Source organism: Panthera leo, chromosome A1 (assembly GCF_018350215.1).
Source record: "Panthera leo isolate Ple1 chromosome A1, P.leo_Ple1_pat1.1, whole genome shotgun sequence".
Taxonomy (NCBI): domain Eukaryota; kingdom Metazoa; phylum Chordata; class Mammalia; order Carnivora; family Felidae; genus Panthera; species Panthera leo.
In genome coordinates, this window is record NC_056679.1 from 225535495 (window position 1) to 225550643 (window position 15149).

The 15149-nt window shown below is 46.4% G+C and overlaps 1 protein-coding gene across 1 annotated transcript; it reads left to right on the forward strand.

Moving 5' to 3' along the window:
- Positions 1-1547: 1547 nt before the first annotated feature.
- ZNF622 (zinc finger protein 622) lies at positions 1548-14980 on the forward strand. The gene is made up of 6 exons (XM_042952919.1): positions 1548-2741; positions 3474-3734; positions 3965-4127; positions 6872-6984; positions 13107-13250; positions 14698-14980. The coding sequence occupies exons 1-6, from the start codon at positions 2114-2116 to the stop codon at positions 14829-14831; spliced, it is 1443 nt and encodes a 480-aa protein (XP_042808853.1). The 5' UTR covers positions 1548-2113; the 3' UTR covers positions 14832-14980.
- The last annotated feature ends 169 nt before the right edge of the window (positions 14981-15149 follow it).

Here is a 15149-nt window from a genome sequence, read left to right on the forward strand (position 1 = left end):
TCTCAAAAATAAATAAACGTTAAAAAAAAAAATTAAAAAAAAAAAAAAAGAAGCTCCTATGTTTGGGACCCTTCTGGACCTCACCCTATGTAGCTCTTCATCTGGCTTTTCATCTGCATCCTTGACTGTCCCGTTCAAAGATGCTGAAATGGGTTCTGGTCATGAAAATGGATTGAAGGAGGCAGGGAAGAAATAACACATGAAGAATGAACAGATGCCAGAGAACCACAGAGGAATAAGAAACAGTAAAACCACAAGTTCTTTATGTAGCCATCTTTTGCTTTATTTTTTAGAGAAGCTTGGAAATACAGTGTTTTTGCTTATCCCCATTGATGATTAGCACTAGGTACATTTCTTCAAGTGGGTATCTTGTCCAGAGGCTATTTTAAAAGATTTTGATAAGCTGAAAAGCAAGTCTTCTGGAATAAAAACCACCACCAGACAACACTGCAGTAAAAAATTCATTTAACAAATACCGAGCCATCTACGTGCCAGCGCTGTCCCCACACTGGGTACAGAGCAATGACAGGAGTCTGGTTTGCCCAGGATGGTTGGGTTTCCTGGGACACAGGACTTCAAGTGTTAAAACTGGGAGATCAGTGACAAACAAACGCTAGTGGTAGCCAATCTCCCATAATGGTCCTCAGACACCTTCTTCATGCCCCTATGTAGTCTCCTCCCACATTACATAGGGCTGGCCTTCATAAGTAATAACACACCGTGGAAATGACAGTGTGTCACTTCCAAGGTTAGGTCATAAAAGACAGTGGCTTCCACTTTGCTCCTTCTGGAGAAGCCAACTGCCATGTTATGAGGACGATCAACTGGAAAAGGCCACTAGGTGAGGAACCAAAGCCTCTTGCTATCAGCATGTCAATGAGCCATCTTCAACAATGAGCCCGAAGCCTTCAACATTCACGTTTCCTAGACCCGCGCTGTTGCATACGAGGCCACAGAGTTAATTGAGCACATGAGAGAAGGCTGGCCCCTGAGATGTGCTGTTGTGTAATAATACACACCCAAGTCCCGAGATCTAGTACCAACAGACGAAATGTAAAATTTCTCATTAAATCCTTTGGGTTGAGTACAAGTCCAAATGACAAAATTGTGTATATGTTGCGTTAGATCTTACAACCCTTTCTTTTTGCATTTTAAAAACGTGGCTGCTATTGGACTGACGATAACCTCTGAGGGTGGCTCCGATTACATTTCCAAGGCCTGCGGCTTGGCTGCGCTCCCAGCTGGCAAACTTTGCATTCAAGCGTTTCGCCTGCGCCCTCGGCTGGAAGGGGCCGCCTCGCAAAAGCCGAGGCTCTGGCCCGGCCTCTGGTTTTCCTGCGAATTCCCGCAGCCTCCGGCTCCAGTCTCTGGTTTCCCGGGACTCCGGCTGGTCCGGCGAGCGCTCGGGCCCCTCCCGGCTTCCGGGACACCCACTGTCTGAGGCTGCCAGAGCGCAGCGCGCGGTTTTCAGAGAGGCCCCGCCCTTCGCGTGGCTACCGGACCCGCCCCCCCCCCCCCCCTTCGCGTGCCTCCCCCTGCCGCGCAGCCGTCGCCTTCATCGCGTCACTTCACACCGCACAACCACCAGGGAAAGTCACCTGGGGTGCGCAGCGCCTTTTGATCAACACTCACCTCCGTGGACCCAACACTCACCTCTGGCTGGCCCAATCAACACCCACCTCAGGCTGGCCTACTCACCACCCTTCTCCGGCTGGCCCAATCAACATCCACCTCAGGCTGGCCCAGTCAACACCCCCCTCTGTCTGGCCCAATCAACATCCAGCTCCTGCCGCTCTGATCAACACCCACTTCAGAATAACGCAATCAGTACCCGCTTCAGGCCGACTGGGCGGGGCCTGGTTTGTCACAGGTCTTCCCTCGTCTTCCGGGACCCGCGGCGGGGGCGTAGCTACAGATCGAAAGGCGGGACTTCCTGCCCAGCGGAGCATAATTTCCCTAGTGTGCCGGAACTCCTCACAGATCGAGGCTGGAAGCCAGCGGGCGCTCTGGTTTCTTGTGAGCTCAGAGGCGAGTAGAGGTTTGAGCGTCTGGTGGCGTTCAAGCTGTCGTCGCTAGACTTCTGCCTTGGTCGCCTCTAATCTCGGCCCTGGAGATGGCGACGTACACCTGCATTACCTGCCGGGTGGCGTTCGACGACGCGGAGGTGCAACGGGCCCACTACAAGACGGACTGGCACCGCTACAACCTGAAGCGCAAAGTGGCCGACATGGCCCCGGTCACCGCCGAGGGTTTCCAGGAGCGGGTGCGGGCGCAGCGGGCCGTGGCGGAGCAGGAGAGCAAGGGCACGGCCACCTACTGCACCGTCTGCAGTAAGAAGTTTGCCTCTTTCAACGCCTACGAGAACCACCTCAAGTCCCGGCGGCACGTGGAGCTGGAGAAGAAGGCCGTGCGGGCCGTGAACCGCAAAGTGGAGATGATGAACGAAAAGAACCTGGAGAAAGGCCTGGGCGTGGACAGCGTGGACAAGGATGCCATGAACGCGGCCATCCAGCAGGCCATCAAGGCTCAGCCGTCCATGTCTCCCAAGAAGGCCCCCGCAGCGCCGGAGGAGGAGCCCAGGAGTCCCGTGGCGGTGGCTGATGGAGGACGTGCGCCTCACGACCGGGACCCGGCCGAGAAACCTCCCCGGCTCCAGTGGTTTGAACAGCAGGCCAAGAAGTTGGCAAAGCAGCAGGAGGAGGAGGAGAGTGAGGAGGAGGAGGAGGACCTCGACGAAGAAGGTGGTGGCTCTGTTGCGGGGGCGGGGAGGAGGTGAAACTGACGAGTGAGGGTGGTTTCGATCCTTTCCCGAGCGACTTGTCGGAGCATCAGGCCCGCAGGGAATTTTGTCTGTTTCGTTAACTGGGGTAGATTCAGGGCCTGGAAGCTTATCGGGGGCGTTATTTAATAAATAGCTACTTAATAAATAGTAGAATGAATGGATGACTTCCGTTTTGAAGGAGAAGGCATCGAACACACGCATGGGGTGGGTGGGGGGGCGTGTTACCGCGCACACCAACTGCGGCAGGGTGTGTGATTCTGCTCGGTTTCTGGTTATGATGGCTTCGCACTTAATTCAGTTAAGACAGCAAAGTGAGGGGTTCAAACTGCGGGGGTTAACCTGAAATGTGGAGCTGGAGCCTCCCCGGTTTCACGAGCTGTTTATTCCTTCCTGCCCTCGTGGCACGTCCTGTTACTACTGATTGTGTAGGTAGAGGCCTGGGAAGGAAGTACAAGGAGACCCCTGTATGCTGGAAAAGAAAGCTTAAGGAACGTTTTAGCGCCACAGATTTGTCCGTGTAACTTCAGCTAACGTCGAGATCGCGAAAGAGGGTTTGTCCTGCAAGTGGCATTCTCCCGGCCCAAACGGAAGGCTGCTCTGCCTCGTGCTTGGGAGTCTCTGTGGTTTCTTCGCCGGCAGTTACCCACCACCTTGTTAAACTAACTTTGTTTTTCAACTCTCTGGCTTGAAGATTGGGAAGATATCGATTCTGATGAGGAGTCGGAATGTGAGGATGCTGAACCAATGGACGAGGCGCAGGAGCCGGATGCGGAGGAGGGGGAGGCTGGGGGAGGCCCCCTCAGCGGTGCTATCCCCATAACGGACTGCTTATTTTGCCCCCATCATTCAAGCTCCCTCATGAAGAATGTGGCTCATATGACCAAAGTCCACAGCTTCTTTATCCCCGACATAGAATATCTTTCTGATCTTAAGGGACTGATTAAATACTTGGGTAAGTACAGTAGTTTTCCTTTTAATGAGCAAATGCCACGTTATTGGGGGGTCAAGTTTCAGGAGAACATTTCGTTTTTTGTTTCTCGTCGATGTTTGATTTGGTTATCTGCTTATTTTGTAAAGATCAAAAATTTGATGCATGTGTTCTGAATCGCGGAGATGCATTGTGAGCTTTGAGCTGGCCGCAGAAAGCTACCCTTGTGTTTTGTCCTCCACTTTTTTTTCCAGGAGAGAAAGTTGGCATTGGGAAGATTTGCTTGTGGTGCAATGAGAAAGGGAGATCCTTCTACTCCACGGAAGCTGTGCAGGCACACATGAATGACAAAAGCCACTGTAAACTCTTCACGGACGGTGATGCTGCTTTGGAATTTGCAGACTTCTATGATTTTAGGTAAGTCTGTCGTGTGCAATGTGAAGCCAGGTGGGGTCATCACACTTGAACCTAACGGATAGCGGTGTGCCTGTGCCTGATGCATGTGCCGTATATGCATTACGGCTCTTTTAACACTTCCGTGTGGGGGACCGTTCCGTGTCATTTTGTCGATAAGAAACTAAGAGTTGAGCCCACACATCTAATAAAAGAGATCTGATAAAGAGAAGATCTCGGGTCCAAACTGCAGTTTGTCCGACTTGACAATTTCTTTTTCTTTATCGGTGGTTTAAATGATCGGGAGGTCACTTTTGCCGGCCCCCTTGTGGACAGAGGGACTGAAGTGAGATTTCATGTTTTGGTTTCCCTGAGAGTCCTTGAATCACAGGCTGTCTCCTGAGGGAATTGAGTTGGTTGCTGCACTAGGCCAGTCCCAGGCATTCGATGGTGAGATTATCCCATAGGTGGCTCACCCTTAACTAGAAAGTCGGATAATTCACGCATGGTGCCAGGAATCTGTGGCAGGCACTTTTGAAGAGCTGTAGTGTCATGATACTTAGGACCTAGCACAGGTGTGCTACACAAGCAGATGTGTGTAATTACCGTGCCAAATATCCACCGTCTCCAGATACACGTGTTCAGAAAAGTCCTAGCCTTTTAAATTATCCTTTTGCATTTTCCTCCTGATTTCTCACTCTTGTCATCGAGGAGAAGTTTTTCATTCAGCCGTGTCGGTGGCTATGTAGTGGTATCCCACTGTGGTTTTAATTTTCGTTTCCCTGATGTTACCTAATGTAGTTGAAAACCTTTTTGTATTAATTGGTCACTTGGATATCTCTTGTGAAGTGTCTGATCAAGTCTTTTGTCTGCTTCTTTATTGGGATTGGGTGATCTGTCTTATTACTAACATTTTAATGTGTAATTCTCCAATTTATTTTCTATGTGTATTTGAGAACATGTCTACGAACATACAGAATCTTCTGGAATTGCACTGTCCAATAATGGTAATTACTAGGTGCATTCATAGGACTGTTTAAGTTAATTAAAAGTCAAGTTTAAAAACGTAAAAATTCGGTTGTTTAGTTGCACTACCTACATTTCAAAACCCAGTGCCTAAAAGCACATGTGACCAGTAGCTACTTTATTGGACAGACAGGCACAGAAAGTTTCTGTGGTCACAGAATCTTTTCAGACGGCACTCTCCTAGAAGTTGTCTTAGAATGGCTAAATTCAGGAGAGCAACATCTCTAGCACTACCTTCTCCTCCCTCCTACGGAGAAACAAATAGGTGAAAGAATTCAGTTGGAGGCCATTTGCTCAGTCATTTGTGTTGGTTTTTTTTTTTTTTTATAAAGAAAATTTTATATTTACAGCGAATTTGAGCAGAAGGTGCAGAGATTTCCCATATAACCCTTGCCCCCGACACATACATAGCCTCCCTCGTTGTGGACATCCCACACTAGTGGTACATTCCTGAGTGATGACCTTATAGTCGTATCTCATCATCGCCAAGTCCGTAGTTTACGCTAGGGTTCACTCTTGGTGTCGTACATCTTCTGTTTGGACAAATGTATAATGACCCGTGTCTGCCGTTATTGTATCATACAGAGTAGTTTCACTGCCCTGAAAATCCTGTGGGTTCCGCCTGTTCTTCCCTCCTTGTCTCTTCAGACTGGCTTCTTTCACTTAGTAACGTGCATTTAAGTTTTCTCCATTTCTTTTCATGGCTTGATAGTTCATTTCTTTTTAGTACTGAATATGGTTCTGTTTTCTGGATGTACCACAAGTGTATTTATCCACCCAGCTCCTGAAGGGTGCTTTTGTTGCTCCCACGTTGGGGCAGTTATGAATAAAGCTTCTATAACCATCAGTGTGCAGGTTTTGTGTTGTTGACATGTTTTCAGCTCCCTTGGGTAAATACGAAATAGCACAATTGTGGATCCTGCGGGAAGAGTACGTTTGGCTTTGCAAGAAACCCCCGAGCTGTCTCGGAAAACGGCTGCACCATTTTGTGTTCCCGCGAGCGATGAGTGAGGATGCCCGTTGCTTCACATTCTTGCCGGCATTTGATGTTGTCAGTGTTCTGGATTTTGGCTGTTTTAATAAGTGTGTGTAGTGTTATCTTTTTATTTTGCATTTCCCTCATGACCTGATGTGGAGCGCCTTTTTACATGCTTATTTGCAGCCTGTATATCTTAGTGAGGTGCCCGGTGAGGTCCCTGCCCCATTTCCAAGTCTGGTTTATATTCTTATCACTCAGTTTTAAGAGTTCTTTACATGTTTTGAATAACGGTCCTTTATCAGATGTGTCTTCTGCCAACATTTTCTCCCGGTCTGTGGCTTGTATTGTAATTCTCTTGACACTGTCTTTCCCAGAGAAGTTTTTCATTTTAGTGAAGTCCATCTTACCAGTTATTCCTTTCGTGGATCGTGCCTTCCGTGGGGCACATAAAAAGTCCTCACCGAACCCTAAGTCATCTAGATTGTCTCCCATGTTATATTGCAGTCATTCTTATAGTTTTGTGTTTTACGCTTAGGTCTGTGATCCATCTTGAGTTTATGGGTCACTTGCACACTCTGTCTTACAGAGGATGCGACCAAGTTGGCTTTCCTCCTAAACGTTTCAGCTTGCCGGGCCTGCAGCGGTTGGTTCCCTGCGCTTAGGTGGCCAGTGGGTTTGCCAGTTTGCAAACACGATTTGTCTTTTAGTCAAATTTGAGGTATTAGTCTTCTTATTAATGCCATTATTAATGCCGCTGTTACAGGAGTAGCTACCCAGATTACACGGAAGGGGGGCAGCCTGATGGGACTGAGGACTTACCCTCTGAAAAGACATTAGAATATGATGATGAAACCATGGAGCTGATTCTGCCTTCTGGTGAGTATGTTTGGCAAAGATGGCATAACACGGGTGAGGTGATTAGAGAGGCATGTTCCCGTCAGCTCTCTTCCGTCCTGGGGGGAGTCGTTGCAGTTTTATGTTCGCAGGTACATAGTAATGAAGGTCTCCACTTAGCTCTGTGTTGGCTGTTTTGTTTAAGTTAGATCAGTGCTTTTGCTCACTTCTGTTATGATTTTGAATGCTTTCATCAGTCATCTCCTTTCAGGTACATAGACATTTTCTCTTTGGTTCTTTCTTGTTATTATTGCCTCATTTAGGTTTCTCTTGTTAATGTTGGCCGTACTCTTATTCTTTGAACTGATTCCTGTTTCCTCACGTTGCTCAGACTTGCAGGTAGTCTGGCACGGGTGTATCGGGCTGACAGCGCCTGGCCCAGTTGCCTGTTTATTTTCTAATTGTGGCAGGGAGGCTCGGAGTTTGAGTTCTGCCTTCTACTTTAGGGAACAGGATTTGACTGATATGGTGGGGATTTATCCCAGGTGGGGATTTATCCCAGGTATGAAAAGGTGGGGGGAGAAAAAGCCATGAATATGAGAAGCATCTGCTGTTGTTTACAATATTACGATTAGCTGATAAGAACGGGAGAAGCTACAGAAGACCTGTGGGAAGGAAAGGGAATGGAACAGAAGAGCTGACAAGATCCTAATAATATGTGGTATTTACTGAGCACTTAGCATGGTAGATGGATACATTATTTTATCTTTAGGAGCCAGTGAGTTGGATTCTGTTATCCTTATTCGACCTGTGAGCCAGCCGAAGCTTAGATAGCTTGAGTAACTGACCCAAGATCATAGACCAGTCAGCGAAGCCTTCTCTACTCCCCCCACCCTGCCTTGGGAGATTTGCAGTGATGCTGCGTAGGAGCAGCTGTCCTGCTCATGGACACGACTGGGGGGAAGAAGCCATCTTATGTTACTGCTTTTCACAAGGAGTATCACTGCTTAGGTACAGACAGCCCTCTTTAATTCAGAATAATAACCTTTTAAGGCTAAGGACAGCTTTAGAGTATGACAGTAGAAGAAAAGGGCATGCGGAGCCTGTCTTGAAGATATAGGTCTCCTTACAGTGATAAGAAAGGTGTGGAATGCACAATGTCGTGGCCTGTGCAATAAACAGTAGCAAAACCAGCCTAGATATATCACAGAGAACCTCTTCTAGTCTTCCTCTGGTGAAAATGCCAGTACATTACATCAGAAATGAGCTTTCTAACTTCATTTCTAAGACTATGACCATCTTTTTTCGCTCCTTATTTCATTAGCATCCACTTCCTTGACTGTAGAGTGAGATTACAACACTCTTTGAGTGAGTTGAATAAGGCGATCCCTTGTCAAGCAATGTCTGGCACGTCACTATGAATGGTGGCTTCGGTTTGCATCAACTGTAGCCTGGTACCTACCAAAATATGCACAACAATGAGCGTAGCCTATTTAAGAAATAGAGTCTATTTGAGAGAAATTTTCATCTAAACCTAGAATTTTGAAACTTAACTAGGGATTCTTTTTTTATTTTTTAATCTAGAAAACACATTTTCCTAGGATGATTGCGTTTTCCAAGATTAACCAAAGCCAAAAATAGGCATCATCTTAGGATACTCTCTTTGGTCGTCTCCCACACTGGAGCGATTACGAAGTACAATTCCTAAACAACCCTTTCATATTTTTCTTTTTTGTTTCCTATTTAACATTTGTCTATGTCACCATTACCGCTTCCTAAATGGCCATCTGCAATCTGATTTCTGTTCAATCACTTAGCACATTCTTCTTAAGACAACCGGTCTGTTTTCTTTTTCCCTCTGGAATTCTTCCAGGGGGAGCCATTGTTTTTCAGGTAAGTTAGGTTCTTTAGCTGCTGCCCTTTCCCCCCGGCTCCGGGTATCTATTCCTTTACCTACCCACTTGCAGTTTCCCTCCTCTGAGTCTTTGCATGGGTGATACCTCTGACTTACTGCTACTTGTCCTTTAAGACTCGGGTCCACCCCTCCATAAGCCCTTTTGAACTCAGCTCCTGCCCTGAGTATGGAGAGTCTCCTCTGCTCCTGGGGCACTTGCCAATCTGTTGTAACATTTCTCTCACTGCTTTGTAAGTGCTGGCTTGCTTGCCTGCCTTCCCCCATTACTTTTGAAAAAAAGATTGCTGCTTCCATCTCACCACAGGGTCTCAGGCACACATGAGCCAGATGATGTTTCTTGACTCAGTGGCTGAGAGGTTGGAGGCGACTTTAAAAGGAAAGCAAGGTTGATTCCCTTGGGCCTGCCACAGTGTAGGAGAAGCAGGGCAGAGGGAGCCGTTGTGGGCTAAGAGGGGGCCCCGGTGGCTTGGAATCATTGGTCTGCAGGACCGTGCAGCAGGTTGCTTTGTCTCTACATCATCGTGCAGTCCAGGAGAAAGTGAGAGCATAGGCACGGGAGGGACAGAGAGAGGGACAGAGGATCCTAAGCAGGCTCTGCTGACAACAGAGAGCCCAACGCGGGGCTTGAACTCATGAACCACAAGATCATGACCTGAGCTGAAGTCAAGTCGGATGTTGAACTGACTGAGCCGCCCAGGTGTCTCAAAGAAGGAAGTGGCGTGAGATTAATTTGAAGGTCCAACTTCCCTGGTTTTTAGAGCCAGGGTTTCCTTGCTCAGTGCTACTGGTCTACCTACTGAGTCACATTATTTTAGAGTACTGGATAATAAACCCCAGGACAACTTTTTTATATCAGACTTGGAAGTAGTAAATTACAGTAACTGGTTTGGTGTTAGTGTGAAATACTGTACTTTTAGACACACTCAGGAAAGACCTAACCCAACAGCCACATAACCTTACCCCACAGGTTCTTAACCAGGCCGTACACATTTTTTTTCTGTGAGTGTGTACTCTCCTGGGTGAAGGCTGTGTAGAGTCTTAGAGTCACCTGTGTGGCCATGAATGCCTTTTTAAATTGAACAGCTAAGTACAGTTTTTCAGGGTAAAGGCTGTAGGTTTTTATTCCTTTATTTCCTTCCTTCCTTCCTTCCTTCCTTCCTTCCTTCCTTCCTTCCTTCCTTCCTTCCATTCTTCCATTCAAAAGCATGTGGGAGCAGACAGGAGAGGAAGAGGGAGAGAATCCCAAGCAGGCTCCACCCACAGTGCGGAGTCTGACGTGGGGCACAGTGCAGGGCTCGATCTCAAAGCTGTGAAATCAAAGTCAGACACTTAACCTATTGAGCCACCCAGGTGCCCGAAGGCTATGGTTTTTAAAAGCACTTGTGACCCGGAGAGGATTAAGAGCCACTAATAAAAATATCTAAATATATGTGACTCTGTACCTTCATGGATCTTCCTTAGTGGCTGATTGCTAAGACCTTATTATGGAATTTGCTTAAATAATAGCAAAACATAGCTTTCTTAGTGAATCAGAAACTGCTAGTATTCTTCTGAAATTTCTTCCAGCTATACTGATATCTTGCTTTTCGTGTCACCCATACTTCCATCATCTTATATTAAAAATTAGTCCTCCTTCAGTTGATCCTCATTACAGTGAGACACGATGGTTTATATTCCATTGGTTTGCCCTCCTGTCTTAGTACTGGTTTGGGAGGTTGTGTAATGAGCCAAGGGAATGGGAGGTCTCTGAATAAGCACTGTAAACATGTAGCAGTATTACAGCAGTATATTCAATCACCTGTTTATGTCTTTGAGCAAATTTAGCTTTCAGAAACCTTTTCAGTTATGCTCGGTTACTTCACTGTTAGCATAAGATGTTAGCATGAAGCTAAGTCGGGAAGGATTCTAGTGTGGAGAGCTTGGTGATACTTCATCAACCACGCTCGGTAGAGTCTGCTTTGAACTGGTTTCAAAAGCAGTAGTTGTGATGTCTTCAGTCTAGTTATTTCAGATCAAGGAGATGATCCCAGAGCCAGTGACAAAGAGCATCCGGTAGAGGGCACTGTGAGCATTTACTGCAAAGGCGGTGGTCTGGCTCTGTTCCTTGAGTTTGCTTTAGTGTTCTTCAGCTCCCGTGGAGTAAGTTGGTGTCAAAGACACATCCAGTTAGCCGCTGAGTAGCCAGATGAAACTGTTGGTGGATCCACGGGAATACATAATGAATCTTAGGAAAATTACCATTGGAGATATTTTCTTTTCCACTGTCTAACGTCTTCAGTTGTAGGATTGGACAGTTTTATAAGTGGTTATTGCTACGATGAAAGGTAGATGGACAGATTGTGGCTTTACCATAACTAAGACGGAACCCATCTGTTATTTACTGGGCAGTCACACTGTGTTCTAAAAATACTTTTCCTTGATAGGGCCTTTAAGTCGAGCTGCTCTTGGCACATTCTTGGGGCTTAATGTCAGGTACTCACTGTCGTTGACACAGGGCAGGCGTAGCTCTAATCTGTGTGTTTTCAGTTCCCCCGCTGGCCGTCAGAAACCTTGGTATTGAGTTATGAAACCTTTTCAAGGATGTTCTTCAATAATACATATTCGTCCAAATGCTGCTTATGACTATAAATATGTCGGTTGATTTTGTACTAATGACCGGCACTGTCACGTGATGATTTTGAGCATTGCAGACCTGGAGCATCCTGACCTGTTCTTATAAGTAGAAAATTATAATAATAGGCTTTCCTGCCATAGCAGCCTTCGTTTAAGCTTGAGTCTTTATTCATTGGCTGCATCTTATTTCTTGTGGTTTAGGAGCTTTGTTAACTCTGAGGCCGCCAGAAGAGCCAGGTTCAAGGAAACATGTGTTCATCCATACTGGTAACCAAAAACCAAGCCATCTTTGAATTGAAAGGTTTCTTTGCATTTCTTTCTCTTACCACAAAACAGTCATGACAGTAACTACTTTTCCATATCTGTGTAGCAAGCAAACTGTTTTCCAGGTAGCTTGCCCTACGGGTAGGGACTTAGAATAACCGGACCGAATTTTTCATGTAAATGAACAGTCTGGATCAACGTAAAACTTTCCTAGCAGCTGTACATGTGGTTCTCCCGAGCCATATTTCCTCTGTTCATTTTCAGTGGAAATAGCTGTTTCATGCCTTGTATATATGCTCTTGTCGAATTTCTACATGTATACATCTGTCTGGGAAGGCGCCTGATTAATATTCTTGTGAGGGAATTGTATTTAGTGTTGTATTTAGCAAGCTCTCAGGTAAGGCTGACACGACTGTCCCAGGATCACCCTTTGAGAGCCACTGCGCTGACGGAGCCTGGAGTTAGCCCTCACTGAAGCCCGTCCCCTTCCGTTTCACTTGCTGTGAGCCTAAGGGTCAGCACACTTTTCCTATAAAAAGCTCCATCGTCCATAGTCATTCACCTCTGAAAGCGTGATTGACTTGCATAGTTTTACCAGATCCTTCTGGATAAGCCCAACCTGGAGAGGGAATTCAGCTGACTCATCCTTTAAAATTCTAGCTCACCAGGTGAATTCCATCATTTAGAAAATAACAGGGCAGGGTTTCTCAATGTAGCGACCTTTTAGGCCAAGTAAATCTTTGCCGTGGAGGACTGCCCTGTGCATTGTAGGATGTCCGCTAATATCCTTGACCTCTATCCAGTAGATGCTAGTAGTCCCCCTCCAGCTATAACAACCAAAAATGTCTCTAGTCACTGCCAAATGTCCCTGGAGGTAGAATCATCTTTGAGAACCACCACCGTGGAGAATTTAAGCAAAAGAAAGGTGGATTGATTCTTGTTCTAGACCTAGACCGTGGCTTTTAAACTTAAACATCATTATTGTGTACTTTATATTAAAAAACAAAAAACAAGTTAAAGCCCCTTACCTCTTTCCTAGGGCCCTATTGTCCATATCAGTAAGAGTTGCCATGTGAATTTCTGGAGAGGCATATCGTATATAAGTACAGGATGCTGAGATTTCACGTGACAGTGACTTGCCATTCTCTTTTTTTTAAAAATCCCTCTAGTTTTTTATTTTCTGTCTTTACTTCATTTTTTAATATGCTACTTCATCTTTCTTTAGCAGATAGAGCACTTTTTCTTCTGGCTTCTCCATTTTCCAGCTAGATACCCTTAGAAGTCTGATTTGGAAAGTCCTTGCTCTGTAGCTCTACTTTGAAAAACTATCTAATTCAGCATTTTAATATTTTTTTTTTTTTTTGAAAAACAGGTGCCAGAGTGGGTCATCGCTCCTTGATGAGATACTATAAACAGCGATTTGGCTTGTCAAGAACCGTGGCTGTTGCTAAGAATCAGAAAGCCGTGGGCCGGATACTCCAGCAGTACAGAGCCCTGGGCTGGACCGGCAGCACAGGTGTGTTGATACCACCGTGGACCAGCCCGGGAACTCGGATCACAAGAACGGGCTTGGGTGAAGTCCTTCCCATTTATGTTGTCCTTGTGGATCCTCTCTAGAGGAAACTTAACTTCTTGGCTCAGGGGGCTTCCATTAGTACTTGATATGTTTATGGCAAGACGCCCAAAGCTCCATTCGTTAAAAACTTCATATTCCTGGCACAGTAACTTTCCAAAACAGAATACAGGTAATAGTTATAGACATGAGTACTTAGTAATGAGCAAAGATTGAAATTATCCTGGAGGTTATACAAAGGAATTAACTAGTATCCTTGAGGGCAAATTGCTTAAGCCATGGATTCAAACATGACTTACCTGATATACTTAGAGGTTCTTAAATGATGAGCAGGAGTAATTTAAGTAACTGAAGCCTCCTTTGCCTCATTTATAAAACTGAGATGATCATAAGGGGACCCACCTGGTAGCATCGTGTGGGTTGACTGTCATAACGCGTGTATGATGTAGTACGTGGACGTCATAAAGGCTGGCAGTCACTCCTTTTTGCAGTTTTCCCATAGAAAAGGTAACAAGAGCGGAATAAAGCAGGCCACCGGAATTGTTAAGCTTTGAAACCTCATCGGTATGAAATTCTGTAAGTCTGTTCTGATGTGTCTGCTAACATGGAGTCCTATCCTTAGGTCTGCAGGGAGAACACGGGTCCACTAAAGGACTGTGGAGAGGACAAAGGAGAGCTCCCTTGGGAGGGCGTGGGAAGCCCTGGGCAGATAAAGTCCGTGTTAAACGCCACGGTGTTCATATACGCGTGGTCTCCTTCACTGTGGCTGCCTGTGAGCCGCGAGGCCGCTGAAATCCAACAGACACTGACTGCATCTTATTTTTGTCCGCAACTATTGTCTGCCTCACTTTAGAGTCTCCGTCTTTCTCTAGCACCTTTGGTCAGCGGGATTTACCTGGGGCTTATAGATCCTTCCAGGTGACGAAAACTAGAGAGGCTTATTCCAGAGAAATGGGTACATGTACAGGTTGTTCTGTGCAGTTCTGGGTGCGCATAACCCCTCACGCCCGTTGCACGGAGACCTCAGGTTAGCAGCTCTTCTTTAAATATAAGAACCCAGTTTTACCCAAACTAGCCTTGAGCTTCTCTGTAAAGGTGTTTTTGTTTTTTTTTTTTTTAATTAATGTTTATTTATTTTTGAGAGAGAGAGGGAGGAAGAGTGAGCCCTAGCAGAGGAGGGGCAGAGAGAGAGGGAGACACAGAATCTGAAGCATGCTCCAGGCTCCGAGCTGTCAGCACAGAGCCCGACGCGGGGCTCGAACTCAGGAACCATGAGATCTTGACCTGAGCCGCGGTCGGATACTTAACCGACTGAGCCACCCAGGCGCCCCAAGATTGTCTTTTTTTCTGATCACAAATAACCACCCTTTGCCACGTGTCCCCTTTCCAGCCACAGGAGCTGCTCTGATGCGTGAGCGAGACATGCAGTATGTCCAAAGGATGAAGTCAAAGTGGATGCTGAAGACAGGAATGAAGAACAATGCCACCAAGCAGATGCACTTCAGGCCCCAAGTGAGGTTCTGAGTGTCTGCCCAAGGACTGGGTGGTCTGTCCCTTGCACAGGTGTCCTTGCCCGAGGGCCAGGGGAACCGGATTGTGTGACAGCCCCTGTTTGCTGCTACTTCTCCCTGTACTTGATCCGTTCTGACCTGGTAATAAAAGTCAGAATCTCATTGGCGTTTAAATGTCATTTTTGGACAGGGTTCACAGGTTATGTTTTCACAAAGTGAGTGGTGTCTCTGCTGGGCTCTGGGACCCAAACTACTGGCTAGTAATTGTCTCACTGCCTCCGCTTTTACCTGACTCTGCCTGTCGGATTCACATGGGAAACTCGTGGGTGAC

Bases quoted from the DNA above. Each gene is read 5' to 3' on its own strand.
- ZNF622 (XM_042952919.1), top strand. From the start codon at position 2,114: ATGGCGACGTACACCTGCATTACCTGCCGGGTGGCGTTCGACGACGCG. The intron at 3,735-3,964 runs GTAAGTACAGTA...TTTTTTTTCCAG, and splicing joins GGGACTGATTAAATACTTGG to GAGAGAAAGTTGGCATTGGG. The intron at 4,128-6,871 runs GTAAGTCTGTCG...CCGCTGTTACAG, and splicing joins GCAGACTTCTATGATTTTAG to GAGTAGCTACCCAGATTACA.